General features: G+C 46.6%; 1 protein-coding gene across 11 annotated transcripts in view; it reads right to left on the reverse strand.

The window, feature by feature from the left end:
• The window catches only part of LOC111950119 (acetyl-CoA carboxylase), a 44400-nt gene extending 28139 nt beyond the window's left edge, over positions 1-16261 (reverse strand). For 6 of the 11 annotated variants that reach the window (XM_023967500.2, XM_023967495.2, XM_023967496.2 and 3 more), the window contains exons 1-19: positions 16120-16211; positions 14880-15153; positions 11950-12103; positions 11707-11845; positions 11149-11258; positions 10955-11036; positions 10737-10835; positions 10434-10651; positions 10112-10321; positions 9789-9959; positions 4215-4540; positions 3850-4104; positions 3530-3757; positions 3254-3404; positions 3026-3160; positions 2732-2878; positions 2430-2618; positions 2207-2307; positions 247-335 (exon numbers count right to left, since the gene is read on the reverse strand). In XM_023967500.2, coding sequence (XP_023823268.1) covers positions 247-335; positions 2207-2307; positions 2430-2618; positions 2732-2878; positions 3026-3160; positions 3254-3404; positions 3530-3757; positions 3850-4104; positions 4215-4540; positions 9789-9959; positions 10112-10321; positions 10434-10651; positions 10737-10835; positions 10955-11036; positions 11149-11258; positions 11707-11845; positions 11950-12103; positions 14880-15118 — 3043 coding nt within the window. In that variant the 5' untranslated portion in view covers positions 15119-15153; positions 16120-16211. Of the gene's footprint in view, positions 1-246; positions 336-2206; positions 2308-2429; positions 2619-2731; positions 2879-3025; positions 3161-3253; positions 3405-3529; positions 3758-3849; positions 4105-4214; positions 4541-9788; positions 9960-10111; positions 10322-10433; positions 10652-10736; positions 10836-10954; positions 11037-11148; positions 11259-11706; positions 11846-11949; positions 12104-14879; positions 15154-16119 lie in introns of all 11 variants that reach the window. The other 5 variants (XM_023967497.2, XM_023967498.2, XM_023967494.2 and 2 more) reach the window with 2 other exon arrangements.
• Between the last annotated feature and the right edge of the window lie 421 nt (positions 16262-16682).

Consider the following 16682-nt stretch of genomic DNA (forward strand, 5'->3'; position numbering starts at 1 on the left):
AGAAATCAAATCAACCGGAGCTCAAAGGAAGGTGCAAATTAAAAGTTTGTTGTGTAACAGTACCCTCATGTGGACAAATAGAGCAAGTGCAGTCCTGAGAAGACCATTGAATCCTATTCATAAATCAAAGACAGGCAGGACTAATAATCAAAGGCTAATCCTTTCCATTTCCCCTATACCAACTCAGGAAAACCCATTGCTTTACATAGCCTGTTAATGCCAGCAGTAGAGTCCAATGTTCCTCACCATTCTGGAACTGGACCTCTACTTTGAGGTACTGCCTAAGCAGGTCCATCACCACGGCCTTCATGTGACCACGGATGCCACTGCGGTACCTGGGCAGAGAGACAAAATGTCATGGTCAGTGACAATATCAGTATGAATGTATGAATCAGTATCAGTATGAATGTATGAATCAGTATCAGTATGAATGTATGAATCAGTATCAGTATGAATGTATGAATCAGTATGAATCAGTATAGTATGAATGTATGAATCAGTATCAGTATGAATCAGTACGTGTCTTTAGAATCATGTTTGTGTGCATATGGGTTGCTAGGTACAGTTGAAGTCGGAAGTTTACATACACCTTAGCCAAATACATTTGAACTCAGTTTCACAATTCCTGACATTTAATCCCAGTAAAATTCCCTGTTTTAGGTCAGTTAGGATCACCACTTTATTTTAAGAATGTGAAATGTCAGAATAATAACGGAGAGAATTATTTATTTCAGCTTTTACTTCTTTCATCACATTCCCAGTGGGTCAGAAGTTTACATACACTCAATTAGTATTTGGTAGCATTGCCTTTAAATTGTTTAACTAGAGTGAAACATTTCGGGTAGCCTTCCACAAGCTTCCCACAATAAGCTGGGTGAATTTTGGCCCATTTCTCCTGACAGAGCTGGTGTAACTGAGTCAGGTTTGTAGGCCTCCTAGCTCACACACGCTTTTTCAGTTCTGCCCACAAATGTTCTATAGGATTGGGGTCAGGGCTTTGTGATGGTCCCTCCAATACCTAGACTTTGTTGTCCTTAAGCCATTTTGCCACAACTTTGGAAGTATACTTGGGGTCATTGTCCATTTGGAAGACCCATTTGACCAAGCTTTAACTTCCTGACTGATGTCTTGAGATGTTGCTTCAATATATCCACATCATTTTCCTACCTCATGATGCCATCTATTTTGTGAAGTGCACCAGTCCCTCCTGCAGCAATGCACCCCCACAACATCATGCTGCCACCCCTGTGCTTTACGGTTGGGATGGTGTTCTTCAGCTGGCAAGCTTCCCCTTTTTCCTCCAAACATAACAATGGTCATTATGGTCAAATTGTTCTATTTTTGTTTAATCAGGTCAGAGGACATTTCTCCAAAATGTACGATCTTTGTCCCCATGTGCAGTTGCAAACCGTAGTCTGGCTTTTTTATGGCGGTTTTGGAGCAGTGGCTTCTTCCTTGCTGAGCGGCCATTCAGGATATGTCGATATAGGACTCGTTTTACTGTTGAAATAGATACTTTTGTACCGGTTTCCTCCAGCATCTTCACAAGGTCCTTTGCTGTTGTTCTGGGATAGTGTGCACTTTTCGCACCAAAGTACTTTCATCTCTAGGAGACAGAACGCAGCTCCTTCCTGAGCGGTATGACGGCTGCATGGTCCCATGGTGTTTATATACTTGCGTACTATTGTTTGTACAGATGAATGTGGTACTTTCAGGCGTTTGGAAATTGCTCCCAAGGATGAACCAGACTTGTGGAGGTCTACAATTGTTTTCTGAGGTCTTGGCTGATTTCTTTTGATTTTCCCCATGATGTCAAGCAAAGAGGCACTGAGTTTGAAGGTAGGCCTTGAAATACATCCACAGGAACATCTCCAATTGACTCAAATTATGTCAATTAGCTTATCAGAGGCTTCTAAAGCCATTTTAGAATTTTCCAAGCTGTTTAAAAGGCACAGTCAACTTAGTGTATATAAACTTCTGACCCACCGGAATTGTGATACAGTGATTTATAAGTGAAATAATCTGTCTGTAAACAATTGTTGGAAAAATTACTTGTGTCATATGCACAAAGTAGATGTCCTAACAGACATGCCAAAACTATAGTGAAAAACGAGTTTTAATGACTCCAACCTAAGTGTATGTAAACTTCCGACTTCAACTGTATCATCAGGTCATTTAAAGCCCTGAAGCTGAGAGCAGGACTCACCTCTGCACCAGCTGTACGATGCTCTGAGTGTTCATGAAGAACACCTCTCTTTCTGACTTCCTGTTCAGAGTGGCAGCATGACTGTCCAGGATGTTGGCAATCTGGAAGAACAGGCAAAATCAGTCAGGTGTATTCCTAATGAACTCTGCATATCAACTCCACAGAACCATAAATAATACAATAACCAACCTGAATAATACAGTGTGTGTGTGTGTGTGTGTACCTGCTGGCTGGGGAACTGGCAGAGCACTGAGGTAATGTTGCTGGCGTACTGGGCCATCTCCTTCTTGATGCACTTCTCCACAGCGAGGGGGATCCGGCCTGACACACTGGTCATAATGTCCTGCAGCTCCAACAGAGGCAGAGAGGGGTCCCGGAGAGTCTTCATCAGCGTCTCCACCCATTCTTTTAGCTGGGGAAACACACATTCACAATATTACCAACTGATATTGATTAACGTACAAACACAGAATACTGCCATCTTTTGTTTGTAGATTGTTGTGTGTGCTGTGATGGACCACTTACCTTCCCACTGAAAAAGAGTTCAGGCAGGCAGAAGCCATTCATGACGTGCACAAGGTGGTCCAGGGTGCTGTGGAAGACCCTGTGGAGCTTCTCTCCTCTCAATGCCACCGCCTGGATGACGGGCAGCGCCCCGTGGTACAACTCCGCCTGAGACACACACGTTACAACATACTTTTAGTCTTGCATCAAAACGTACTGTATAGCTATCCACGTTTCCATTACAAAATACAAGGAGCATATTTAGTCTAAAAATTGCTAAATTCCCCAGTGTCAGACACACCGTCCCTTACTGACCTGTTGGACTCTGCTAGGATCATCTAACTGCAGCTTGGCGATGACACAGCCAGGCTCCAGCACGGCACCAGCCCTCTTCACATAGTGGATACAGCCAGACTCCAGCGCCGTCAGAGTCATCACCATCTTCATCACCTGACACAGTTACACACGCGGTTTACATGGCTGCTTGCTCTACTAACGGAGTGTGTGACCATGGCCACAACTATATCACACACACACACACACCTCTATCTCAGCGTAACACTGGCCAGAGAACACGTGCCCCCCGTCCTCCACGGTGTACTGGATGAGTTTCCCTGCTGAGAGCGAGCGAAGCAGCGACGGGTCGTTCTCCTTCTCAAACACACACGTCTTGTTCCCAATGGTGATGCGGTACCTGGCGGGGAAAGAATCTCTTTTAGTCCATTGCCCAAATCAACCCCAAGCTAACCTCAACATTCCTTTAAATAAAGAATGCATCTATTCTGTCTATCTATCTTTCTTTCCTTCCATCCATCCTACCGGTCCACCTCCTCCTTCATGTAGGTGGTGTAGCTGCTGCCGTCGTAGGAGAGCAACAGGCCCCCGTCGCTGAGGCGATGGACGTCCACCTCGGCAGAGGTGCTGTTCATGATGACCACGTAAGAGTTGGGGGACTGACGCGTCACCTTCAGACAATACTTAGTACCCTCATAGATCAATTCCACCTCAACTGTGTTGAGAAGAGTGTGCGCGGGCAGCACCTGGCCTCTGTAGAGGGGGAGAGAGGAGGAGAAGAGAGGAGAGTGAGATGGTGTGTGTGTGTTTGTGTGTGTTCTTAAAATGCTTAAAATAGTGTTGACCTTTCTAGAGAGTGCAGGAAGTTGGAGACACTGTTCCTCAGGTTGACGTCGGCCACGTGGAGAGCCCCGCTCACTATGCCCAGCATGGTGTCAGGACGCTCCGCCTGCATCTTCTCGGAGATGAGTCTGTCCAGCCAGCCTGTGTCGATGGTGTTGTGCTGGAAGCTCTCAGTCTCCAGCAGCTTGATGAGGTACTCCACTGTGGTCCTGAAGTCTCCTCTGATCGACAGCTCCTTCAGGGCCACCACCATGTTACTGAACACACACAGGAGAGGTGTTACCACACATCATTGGGTCTTACTGACAACACACACACAAAACACAATTAACTTTACATGATTTCTTCCCCTAGTGTGTGTACTCACGAGATGGCCTCCTCTCGGTTCTCTCCCCAGGAGAAGCAGTGGCCAAACTGGGAGTCTGCAAACTCATGCAGGCCTCCGGCCGCGGCCACACTGAAGTATCCCCACACATTCTTGTTACTGCGGAAGTTCAGCTCCTGCACTGTGCCCGAGCTCGGCTTGAAACCTTCATCAGGGTTCTCACTGGTGATGCGTGCAGCGATGACATGTCCCCGTGGGGAGGGGGCCGTGGACAGACCCTCAAAGTCAATCATAGAGTCTCCCCAGGGCTGGACACCATACATCAATCTGATGTCCTTGATACGGTGAAGGGGAATCCCCATGGAAATCTGAGGAAGAAGAAACAGTTCCGGTCTGTAGTAGAAGGAAGTTCCTGTTAAACGAATGAGTCTTGAAAATAATTATAAAATTCACTAATGCACTTCTGGTCCAATGTTTATCCTGTAATTGAAATCAAGAATGTGCTCAGTTTGAATCTTCACTAACACCCTTTCATTTCCTGGAAATACTGAATAATAACAATGTGTTTTTAAGGGTGGGATTAAAAACAAACAAAGATAACTATTGTAAAATATACTGTGCCTGTAAAATGTATATAGTATGTATAAACTGGAAGAAGATGCCTAAGTGTTGTTGTCCATTAGTTTAGTCCAATTATTGGGTGGTAGGGTAAGAGGAAAATCTACACAAAAAAAAGGTGGATAGCTAGACACACACACAAACAAAAATAAATGTCCCCTTTTCAGGACCCTGTCTTTCAAAAATAATTCGTAAAAATCCAAATAACTTCACAGATCTTCATTGTAAAGGGTTTAAACACTGTTTCCCATGCTTGTTCAATGAACCATAAACAATTCATGAACTTGCACCTGTGGAACGGTCATTAAGACACTAACAGCTTACAGACGGTAGGCAATTAAGGTCACAGTTATGAAAACTTAGGACACTAAAGAGGCGTTTCTACGGACTCTGAAAAACAACAAAAGAAAGATGCCCAGGGTCCCTGCTCATCTGTGTGAATGTGCCTTAGGCATGCTGCAAGGAGGCATGAGGACTGCAGATGTGGCCAGGGCAATAAATTGCAATGTCCGTACTGTGATATGCCTAAGACAGCGCTACAGAGAGACAGGACGGAAAGCTGATCATCCTCGCAGTGGCAGACCACGTGTAACAACACCTGCACAGGATTGGTGCATCCGAACATCACATCTGCGGGACAGGTACAGGATGGCAACAACTGCCCGAGTTACACCAGGAACGCACAATCCCTCCATCAGTGCTCAGACTGTCCGCAATAGGCTGAGAGAGGCTGGACTGAGGGCTTGTACTCCTGTTGTAAGGCAGGTCCTCACCAGACATCACCGGCAACAACGTCACCTATGGGCACAAACCCACCATCACTGATCCAGACAGGACTGGCAAAAAGTGCTCTTCACTGACGAGTCGCGGTTTTGTCTCACCAGGGGTGATGGTCGGATTCGCGTTTATCGTCGAAGGAATGAGCATTACACCGAGGCTTGTACTCTGGAGCGGGATCGATTTGGAGGTGGAGGGTCCATCATGGTCTGGAACAGTGTGTCACAGCATCATCGGACTGAGCTTGTTGTCATTGCAGGCAATCTCAATGCCGTGCGTTACAGGGAAGACATCCTCCTCCCTCATGTGGTACCCTTCCTCCGGGCTCATCCTGACATGACCCTCCAGCTTGACAATACCACCAGCCATACTGCTCGTTCTGTGCGTGATTACCTGCAAGACAGGAATGTCAGTGTTCTGGCCAGCGAAGAGCCCGGATCTTAATCCCATTGAGCACGTCTGGGACCTGTTGGATCGGAGGGTGAGGGCCATTCCCCCCAGAAATATCCAGAAACTTGCAGGTGCCTTGGTGGAAGAGTGGGGTAACATCTCACAGAAAAAAATGGCAAAGCTGATGCAGTCCATGAGGAGGAGATGCACTGCAGTACTAATGCAGCTGGTGGCCACACCAGATTGACTGTTACTTTTGATTTTGACCCTCCCTTTGTTCAGGGACACATTATTCAATTTCTGTTAGTCACATGTCTGTGGAACTTGTTCAATTTTTGTCTCAGGTGTTGAATCTTGTTATGTTCATATAAATATTTACACATGTTAAGTTAAAATAAACGCAGTTGACAGTGAGAGGACGTTTCTTTTTTTGCTGAGTATATATATAGGGTTTTTCTTAATTTTTTCTTATTTTCTACATTGTAGAATAATAGTGAAGACATCAAAACCATGAAATAACACATATGGAATCATGTAGTAACCTAAACAAAAAGTGTTAAACAACAATAGCCACCCTTTGGCTTGATGACAGCTTTGCGCACTCTTGGCAATGTATATTTACCCAAAAATATATGGGGGATGGGAAATGATGCAGACAATTACATTGATGGAAGCTACCATCTGCAATATTAAAGCTGATCCACCCCCTAAAAAAATCTAATAATAAAAATGTTTGCTAGGGTTTTAATTGGCTGACTATAGAAGAACATTGGGTCTTGAATGATATTTCTCTCTCACTTAGAACACGGTTATTAACTTTCTCCTCTTCCTGGCCAGGGCCCAGTTTCCTGATAGCGATGGAACTTAGGCTTAAGTGTTTTAATGATGCATTATCGTTCCTAAGGCAGAAGTTGTGACATGCTTTCCCCAGAACACCACGCAGAGAGAAAGTTTGCTAAATGTGTCGTTAAACCATGTGTCGATACTGACGATGGATCAGCTCCTATAGAGATATTACCACCGATGGCTACAAATAGTCTGAGGCGGCTTATTATGTTTACCCAATAATAATACACTAAACCACAGATGTCACATCATTGCACAGACGTTGTTACACATCATTAAATAAATTCAGGCAAAAAATAATAAACTGAAAGTAGCAAAATATAACTCAATTGATTGGACATGAAATGTATTTCAATATGATTTAAATACACTGAGTGTACAAAACATTAAGAACACCTTCCTGATATTGAGTTGCACCCCCATTTGATCCACTCAGAAAAGCCACAATTCGTTGACGCATGGGAATCTACAAGGTGTTGAAAACGTTCCACAGGGATGCTGGCCCATGTTGACTCCAATGTTTCCCACAGTTGTGTCACGTTGGCTGGATGTCCTTTGGGTGGTGGACCATTCTTGATACACATGGGAAACAGTTGAGRGTGAAAATTTCAAAACAGCTCTTARACCATTGAATTTTTATTTAACTAGGCAAGTCAGTTAAGAACAAATTATTTTTTACAATGACAGCCCACCCCGGCCAAACCCTAACCCGGATGATGCAGGGCCAATTGTGCGCCGCCCTATGGGACACCCAATCACGGCCAGTTGTGATACAGCCTGGAATCGAACCAGGGTCTGTAGTGACACCTCTAGCATTGAGATGCAGTGCCTTAGACCGCTGCACCACTCGGGAGCCCAAAAAAATTGCATTATCATAATTTTCACAATTTCACAGTATTATTCAAACCTCATAGTGTGGAAATATATATAAAAACACAGTAAATCACATTTTTGACTGCACTGGGCCTTTAAGATGCTTTTGAGAAACCTTTGTTTATCTCACTGAGAGGAATCACAGCTTGTTGTATCCCACTGTTGTCCGTCTGCCCCTTCCTGCCCAGTGAGATTAGACAGTGTCAACGCTGCGGATAGGTGGACAGAGAGTATATACCTCCCCTACAGCAGCAGCTCTGTCGGTCTGTCCTCCACCACTGACCAACATACTGCTGAGTAAGACACGTGACCACCACAGACATACATACTGCTGAGTGGACACGTGACCCACCATGACCAACATACTGCTGAGTGGACACGTGACCCCCACAGACATACATACTGCTGAGTGGACACGTGACCCACCACAGACATACATACTGCTGAGTGGACACGTGACCCACCCACAGACATACATACTGCTGAGTGAACACGTGACCACCACCAGACATACATACTGCTGAGTGGACACGTGACCCACCACAGACATACATACTGCTGAGTGGCACGTGACCCACCACAGACCTACATACTGCTGAGTGGACACGTGACCCACCACTGACCAACATACTGCTGAGTAGACACGTGACCCACACAGACATACATACTGCTGAGTGGACACGTGACCCACCACAGACATACATACTGCTGAGTGGACACGTGACCCACCATGACCTACATACTGCTGAGTGGACACGTGACCCACCACAGACCAAACATACTGCTGAGTAGACACGTGACCCACCACAGACAATACATACTGCTGAGTGGACACGTGACCCACCACAGACCTACATACTGCTGAGTGGACAACACGTGACCCACCACAGACATACATACTGCTGAGTGGACACGTGACCACACCACTGACCAACATACTGCTGAGTAGACACGTGACCCACCACAGACATACTTACTGCTGAGTGGACACGTGACCCACCACAGACCTACATACTGCTGAGTGGACACGTGACCCACCACAGACATACATACTGCTGAGTGGACACGTGACCCACCACGACCTAACATACTGCTGAGTGGACACGTGACCCACACTGACCAACATACTGCTAGAGTGGACACGTGACCCACCACAGACATAACATACGCTGGGGACACGGACCCACCATGACATACATACTGCTGAGTAGACACGTGACCCCCCACAGACAACATACTGCTGAGTGGACACGTGACCCACACAGACCTACATACTGCTGATGGACACGTGACCCACCACTGACCAACATACTGCTGAGTGGACACGTGACCCACCACAGACATACATACTGCTGTGTGGACACGTGACCCACCACTGACAAACATACTGCTGAGTGACACGTGACCCACACAGACCTACATACTGCTGAGTGGACACGTGACCCACCACTGACCAACATACTGCTGAGTGGACACGTGACCCACCACACCACATATGCTGGTGGACACGTGACCCACCACTGACCAACATACTGCTGAGTGGACACGTGACCCACCACAGACTACATACTGCTGAGTGGACACGTGACCACCACTGCCAAGCATACTGCTGTAGTGGACACGTGACCCACCACAGACATACATACTGCTGAGTGGACACGTGACCCACCACTGACAACATACTGCTGAGTGGACACGGACCACACCACAGACATATACATAACTGCTGAGTGGACTGCTGAGTGGACACGTGACCCACCACAGACATACATACTGCTGAGTGGACACGTGACCCACCACTGACCAACATACTGCTGAGTAGACACGTGACCCACCACAGACCTACATACTGCTGAGTGGACACGTGACACACCACCACCACTGATGCTGGAGGTGTCTGGAACACCCCCAGAGGGGTGGTGAGGAGGAGGAAGAGGGAGAGGTGGATTTTTCATGTTTCTGCACATTAGCTCACTCCAACCTAACCAGTTACCATGGAGACAGAGGCCCGAGATGAAACTAACCATCGAGAGCAGTGAGGTGTGCCTACACAACAGAGACCTACGACACAGACTGAATAGGAGCTGGACACACATTGCTGCTGAAACTGACCTGCAGCTGTGCAGCAGGCAGGTTGACGTCGGCCACCATCTCAGTGCAGGGGTGCTCCACCTGCAGACGAGGGTTGAGTTCTAGGAAGTAGAAGCTGCCATCTTGGCTGTAGAGATACTCCACTGTGCCAGCACTGACATAGCCCACCATCTTAGCCAGCTTCACCGCACACTGAGGAGTGAGGAACAGACACAGTCACAACTTGGCAACCTAACCACAGAGCAACGACTCCATCTGGCCATAGTCCCTCTCAAATTTCAACACATTGACATGGCTCCTCTCAATGGTAATGTCTCCATCCAATAGCACAAATTGTGCCATACCCTCTCCATGTCCTCAAACACGTCTGATGTGGAGATGGTGGCGGGCGCCTCCTCTATGATCTTCTGGTGTCGCCGCTGTACGGAACAGTCCCTGCCGAACAGGGAGATGGCATTGCCGTACTGGTCGGCCAGGAGCTGGACCTCCAGGTGACGAGCGTGTTTGGCCAGCTGCATCACGAAGATGGGTGAGCCCGGAACCTCTGTCTGGACCTGAGCCAAGGAGAAGGGAGCATGATGGGTTAGTCAGAATCTAAATCATACTGAACATGTCTTTCAGCCCATCATAACCATATAGTGATACTGGAATTAGACTGGACCTCACCTGTCTGAAGAGGTTGGGGAAGTCATCAGCACAGTTGACTTTGCGGATGCCCTTTCCTCCACCTCCCTCGGAGGCCTTCACCATCACGGGGTAGCCCACCACCTCCGCAGCCTTCAGTCCTGCCTCCACATCATGGATGCAGCCCAGCTCATACAGATCCGGGGGAACGTTGATGATCCTCTTCTTCTGGTCGCTCTCTGACCACTCTACTGTTAGCCCTGAGACACACACACACCACGGGATCAGTCTCTGACAACACACTTACTTCAAAGCCATCCAGAGTATTCAACGGTACAGACATACCTGCTCCACTCCAGGGCAGGGTTGGGATGCCAGCTGTCTGAGCCACGATGGATGAAGCGATCTTGTCCCCTAGTGCCCACATGGCCTGGCTAGGAGGACCTGGAAGTAGGCACAGAACACATCATCTTACAGGACAGAGGGGCTAAAAGCAGTATCCATGGCTCTGTGTGTGGCTGGAAGACTCAGTGGAGAGGAGATAGTAGGAAACACAGTCTTACCCATGAAGGCAATGCCATTCTTCATGAGCAGCTCTGGCAGTTTGGGATTCTCTGAGGCGTGACCCCACCCAGCCCATACAGCCTGGAGAAATCATTACAAACACAACAAGTTCAAATACAGGTTACAAGAGAGTTCAATCACTATTTAGAAGAAAGTCTACTCTAGGCCTAAATAAATGGATGTTTAGGAGTACCTGCACAGGTATACGCTTGGCAATGTCCAGAATGAGCTCCACATTGGCATAGTTGTTGTTATTGGTCCCTCCTGGCACAGGCACATAGTGGTCGGCCATCTTTATGTACTCTGTAGAAGATAGTGGGGTGAAAACTGTTTAGCTCTGCTCTGCCCATAAAATAGCATGTATAACAGTCCAACATTTCATCTCATCTTTCGTCTCTYAATATTAGCTTGCTATCATCACATCTAAAACATCACCACCAGTGTCAAACCATTTACACATGATAGCATTTTGAGAAAGCCATTATTTTCTACACAATCAGACAAAGCCCTTTCTGCTGAACTAGGTCAGGGTTGCCTGTTCAGTGCAGTGCAGGTTTAAACCAACAGACATCCTGCTCTGGTCCATTCTTGGAAGCCTAGTGGGTCTGCTTGTTTAAACACATTAGACTGGCTGGAGTTTTGTCCTGTCTCTCTCTGGTTCATTAAGCAAAGTTAGAGGGGCTGGGTAGAGAATAGAGACACGGCTACTCCGCTGTTACTAGTTGTGATGATACCGTAATGTAAAGCTCACCTGCGTTGGCCTTCAGGTCCTCAGGGGTTACCATGACGACAAAGCGGATGGCGCGCTCGTTGCGAAACATCTCGTAAGCCCAGCGGCGGATGGAGCGCATGCATTTGACCGCTGCGATGCCGTTGTTGGCAATGAGGACCTGAGATGGGAAGAGGTGTGAGCGGGGGACTAGCCTCTGAAATGACTGTATGTCAAAAATATGGTAAAACCAGGCCCTAGAAGCTAAAGAAGCCCTGGCCTTACCTTCTCGATGACCTTATTCCCACCAAAGCGGGTAACAAACTCGGCGGGGGAGGCCACGGTGAAATCTCTCTGCAGGTCGATGCGACGCCGGTCTCGGCCCTGCTTGACCAGGTGCAGCCCAGACATGCTCGGTCTGTGTGAACAACTGAAATTACTTCAGCATGAAGAGAACACCGTAGTGTAAGGTTGGTGGGGGGGGGTCACGATCCCCCAGCATTTGTCATCAACATATTATTTTACATTCATCCATAATAACTTCTATAATAAGAAGACGTGAAAGTTCATGCTACAGTCAACATACACAACAAGCATACGGCTAACGGCCCAAACTACACTTGACACGTAGCGTAAGCATAGCGCACACGTAGCTCAAGACCAGCGCTGGTGAAACAGTCACTGTGATCCATCAGAGATGTTACACCAGCCGTGCCATCAGCACGTGCGTGGAYCGCAGTTGCAGCGTCTTTTTACACCAAGTCTAATTTAAGCGTAAGCCTTCTTCGGCCAGGAAAAACACCAATAGAGATCTTTGTGACCTTGTTGGCTGACTGAGCTTTCAGCTGTCTTTTAACCCTTCACACTCCTGGGAATTGGCCTAAATGGATAGGGCTACATTTAAATGTTTCTTACAGAGGAAACATGAAAAGCATAACCACAGTAGCAATTGAAAAGGAACAGTTGAGATAATTGTATACATTTTTTATTTAACCTTTATTTAACTAGGCAAGTCAGTTGAGAACAAATTCTTATTTACAATGGACTGCCTACCCCGTCCAAACCCTAACCCAGGCGACGCTGGGCCAATTGTGCGCCGCCCTATGGGACTCCCAATCACAGCCGGTTGTGATACAGCCTGGATAATGGCAAAATMATTAGACCAAAGTTGAGTACACAACAGTTCTCCTGACAAGACTGAATCCAAATATTACACTATTGATTTTATGTGCATTTTACATTTACACTACTTTTTGCTGCATTCGTTGATAAAGAAATCTGAAAATACTCTGGATACGCATAGTAACACAAGACAAGCCTATTCCTGGAAAATGTTGGGTAGGCGCAACCTAACACAAAAAAATAACAAAGCTGCGATGATAAAAGAGCTACTGTGATTAGATTAGACTGTGTGGTGGACACTGGCCAAGGCAGAACATTTTTCCTCCTCAAAACATAACTGCTTACTAATATCAAGACACTGCTAAAACTAGTGCTCTAATGGTCACATCAAGGGAGAGAACCATCATGGATCAATGTAAACAGTCTACTCTACCTACAGTAAAAAAAATACTTGAAATCAATGTCCTTGTCTTTAACTGAGTAGGCATATCGGCCCCTGAGGAGAAGACTAAATGTTCTCTCGTTTTTCTGAACTGTACACAATTAGATCTTCCACGACTAAAAAAAAGGAACAGCACACCATCACCAACCAGTCGCAGGAGGAGCTCAATCCTAACATGTTATTAACATGCTAGGGCAACCTGCAAGTTTTTCCTCAGGGGGGAAAAAAATAGGGCACCTAAACTAGGTTGCACCCTCAGAGAGAGCCAGTGGGAGGATGGATCCAGTCACCCAGGAGGGTGTGTCAGGGACAGAACCCCTCAGTGTGCGTTCGGCCGGCTGCTGTGGCCTGACACTGCACTGTTGCATCATGATGGCATGCTACAGACACACAGACAGAAGCCTCTGAATGAAGCCCCAGAGAATGAAGCTCCCAGAGAAGGGCACTTCCCACCATCTGAGCTCCCCCTTGTCCTATGGGAGAGAGCTGCGGGCTCTGCCAGTAATTCCGGTTTCATCATCAACCCTCCCCATCACATACTCAAGCACACAGGACAGGTCAGCTGTAGAGAGCTGTGAAACTAATCACTGAAACGTGAGGTGCTAAAAGAGGATCATGAAAAACCTGTCCCTCTATCTCTGTCAGAAAGGTACATCATAACAGCCTGCAACCTCAGACAATCCCATATAGACTGGAGGTAAATACCTGAGCATGATGTTTGGTTATACTTAACTATTGGAATGTGATTCAGATATCAAGTTCTTTCTATCATGCTACGGAATGATTGCCCCATCAGCTAATATAAGAGTGTGTACTGTACACCGCTATTTTCCAATCATGGCTTTGGAAAGTAGTGCCAGGTGTGTGGAAAGAGAAACCTGTGGCAGGCATATAGTTGAACCAAAACTCACTAGAATAGCCTACATACGAAACACAGAGTTCGCAACAAGAAAGACTGAGAAACAAATCTGAACACCATTCTAAATGAATAGCCTGAGCCTACTGTATGTGTACGAATGTTTACATATTCTTCTGGCCAGCACCATATCTGCCAGTTATTCATACAAATCAAGTCTTATATATCGCCACACATCTGCATTCACAATGTCCATTCTCTAGAGCCTAGTCCCAGTGGCTGTAAAAAGAGCCACTGAATACAAAGGAGAGCTGGTGAGGCCAGGCTCCAGGGAGAGCTCAGGGCTCAGAGCTGAGGTTGTTGGCAATGGGACAGCAGCAGGGAGGGCAGTCCATCCAGAACACACAGCTCCTCTATAGCAAGCAGGCATGGTGTGAAGCTGGCCTGGCCACGTTTTTCACACACACCACCCACCCACAGCAGAGAAGCAAGGGAGGCCCGCCAGGGGGAGATCACTGAACCCAGTGTTCTCCTGCTGCTGCCATTTCAGAATACTCCCCTCCAGACTCGTCTGATATCTGTATTGGAGGTTTCTCCATCCCATACAACTGGGGCCAGATTATTGCTGGGGYAAAAAAACTGTGCAGTACCATTTTGTATAAGGCATTGAGATACTGGTAACCTCAGTATAGATGCTATGATTAAACACCTCTGTGTGGTTGCCATGCCTGGAAACACAACACAAACAGAGAGGCTCAGGGAACACAAACCAGAGAGAAAAGCCCGGGTTCTGACCTCATGTGGGGGCCGTCGATGTGGTCGAAGCCCATCTCGTAGGTGCTGTTCTCTGAGCTGAGGCTAGAAGTGGGGGATATGGAGTGCTCCTTCTCCTCCAGGCCCAGCGTCAGGTCTGGCTTTCCCAGGATCTCATCCTCAGAGTTCTCCTCCGACACAGAGCCGATGATGAAGTTGGAGTGCAGCGCAGCAAGGTTCGGGGCAGCAGCCTTATTGGCAGGCGCGTCCTGCTGTGCCATGGCTGGACCGTCACCACGTTGGCAGGCTGCGAACACTGTGGAGGGAAAGGAGTGGATGAGGAGAGTCAAAACCACAAGTATTTATAAAGCTGGAGATAGCGCTGAGTCCTCAAGTAAGTCAGGGCCACAGCGTGATGACACCAGGCCGTCCTGGCATTGGCTGCTGTTTGTCAAATTGCGTCAGTGAGAGTTTCACAAAAATGATGTTGACCCTGCATTCATATTGCAAGACATTGCAAAATAATGGTACAGAGGGCATTACCTCCCCATCCTCCTTAAATAAAATGCTTACTGTAACTGTAATATATATTTATTTATACATACATACACATATAGTTACAACAAACTTCAATCCAAAACCACTGGTTTGAAAGGCATGGTCTGCCTCGCTATTTGCTAGTCTTTGCGAGGGTATAATTTTCTTAAACTACAACTGTGCACGAGCAGAGAAACTAGAACAAGACAGACACACCTTGCCAGCATTAGTTTTAGCTGCTTGCTGGACCTGAAAAACAAGCCCAACAATGCAGCGAACAGCACTGAACATAGACGTACCCCACATGATAATGATAGGCTCTAATGATAACGATAGGAAACAAATGTCGCCCCGCACCCTGGTCCAAAACTGGTTTATCTTATGGATGTGAATCCAATGTCGAACAAGCAAATTAAATCAAATCATGCTAGTAATGTTGTGTCGCGTTATGGCTAACCAAAATCATATAAATCAAAAAACACTCGTTAGTCTCAATAGAACTCTAGTCGATGTGAATGAGCAGGGAGGTTTCACAAATAGTTTCTGGCTATCTAGGTAGTTAGCTAGAAAGACAGACCGGTATCTTGTTAACGTTGGCTAAGTTATTACAACAGCATGTGAGGTGTCGGACAGCTAGCTAGCAAGATACCGGTCTGCTAACGTTACTGTAACTTACAGTCAGTGTAGCTAATTAGCTTATCACCTAGCTATGCTAGCAAGCTAACGGTTAAGACTCAGTACTCACCGTGAGAAATAAACCGACAAGCAATCCTGAATCGTTGATCCCAAAAGATTGGTGGTGACTTATTTAATTCACTCTGGTGTCAGACATGTCTTTCCAACCGGTGATGACAAAAAAACACATTATGATGAGCTAATGTGACTACAAGAGGCGCATTTAACAGTAGGGAGTGGTATGATGCGAAGATGGGTTACTTTTGGCCATCCACCTCTGACCTTGGCTGTGTTGCAGTAGCGGGCCAATCGGATTCCCCGAAAATATCCGAGGCGGGCAGAAAGAGACAAAACTGGAATTGACTGGGAGGAGGTGTGCCCAATAAGAAAACATTTCTACCATCCCACGTGTTTGGTCCAGTATGGCCTGATCTGTTCAAACCTATCCTCCCTGGCAGGCTGGCAAAGTCATTTCTGATCGTACAATAGTTTCCAGACTATTCTGATTTAACAAAAAGAAAAGAAAAAACACAGGGTATGATGTGTAACGTACCAGGAACCATACCAAGTACAAGATATTGCATAACAGCATACACACCATTTAGCAGTACACACCATTTAGCAGTGGCGTAA

This window comes from Salvelinus sp. IW2-2015, linkage group LG23 (genome assembly GCF_002910315.2).
Source record: "Salvelinus sp. IW2-2015 linkage group LG23, ASM291031v2, whole genome shotgun sequence".
NCBI classification, from domain to species: domain Eukaryota; kingdom Metazoa; phylum Chordata; class Actinopteri; order Salmoniformes; family Salmonidae; genus Salvelinus; species Salvelinus sp. IW2-2015.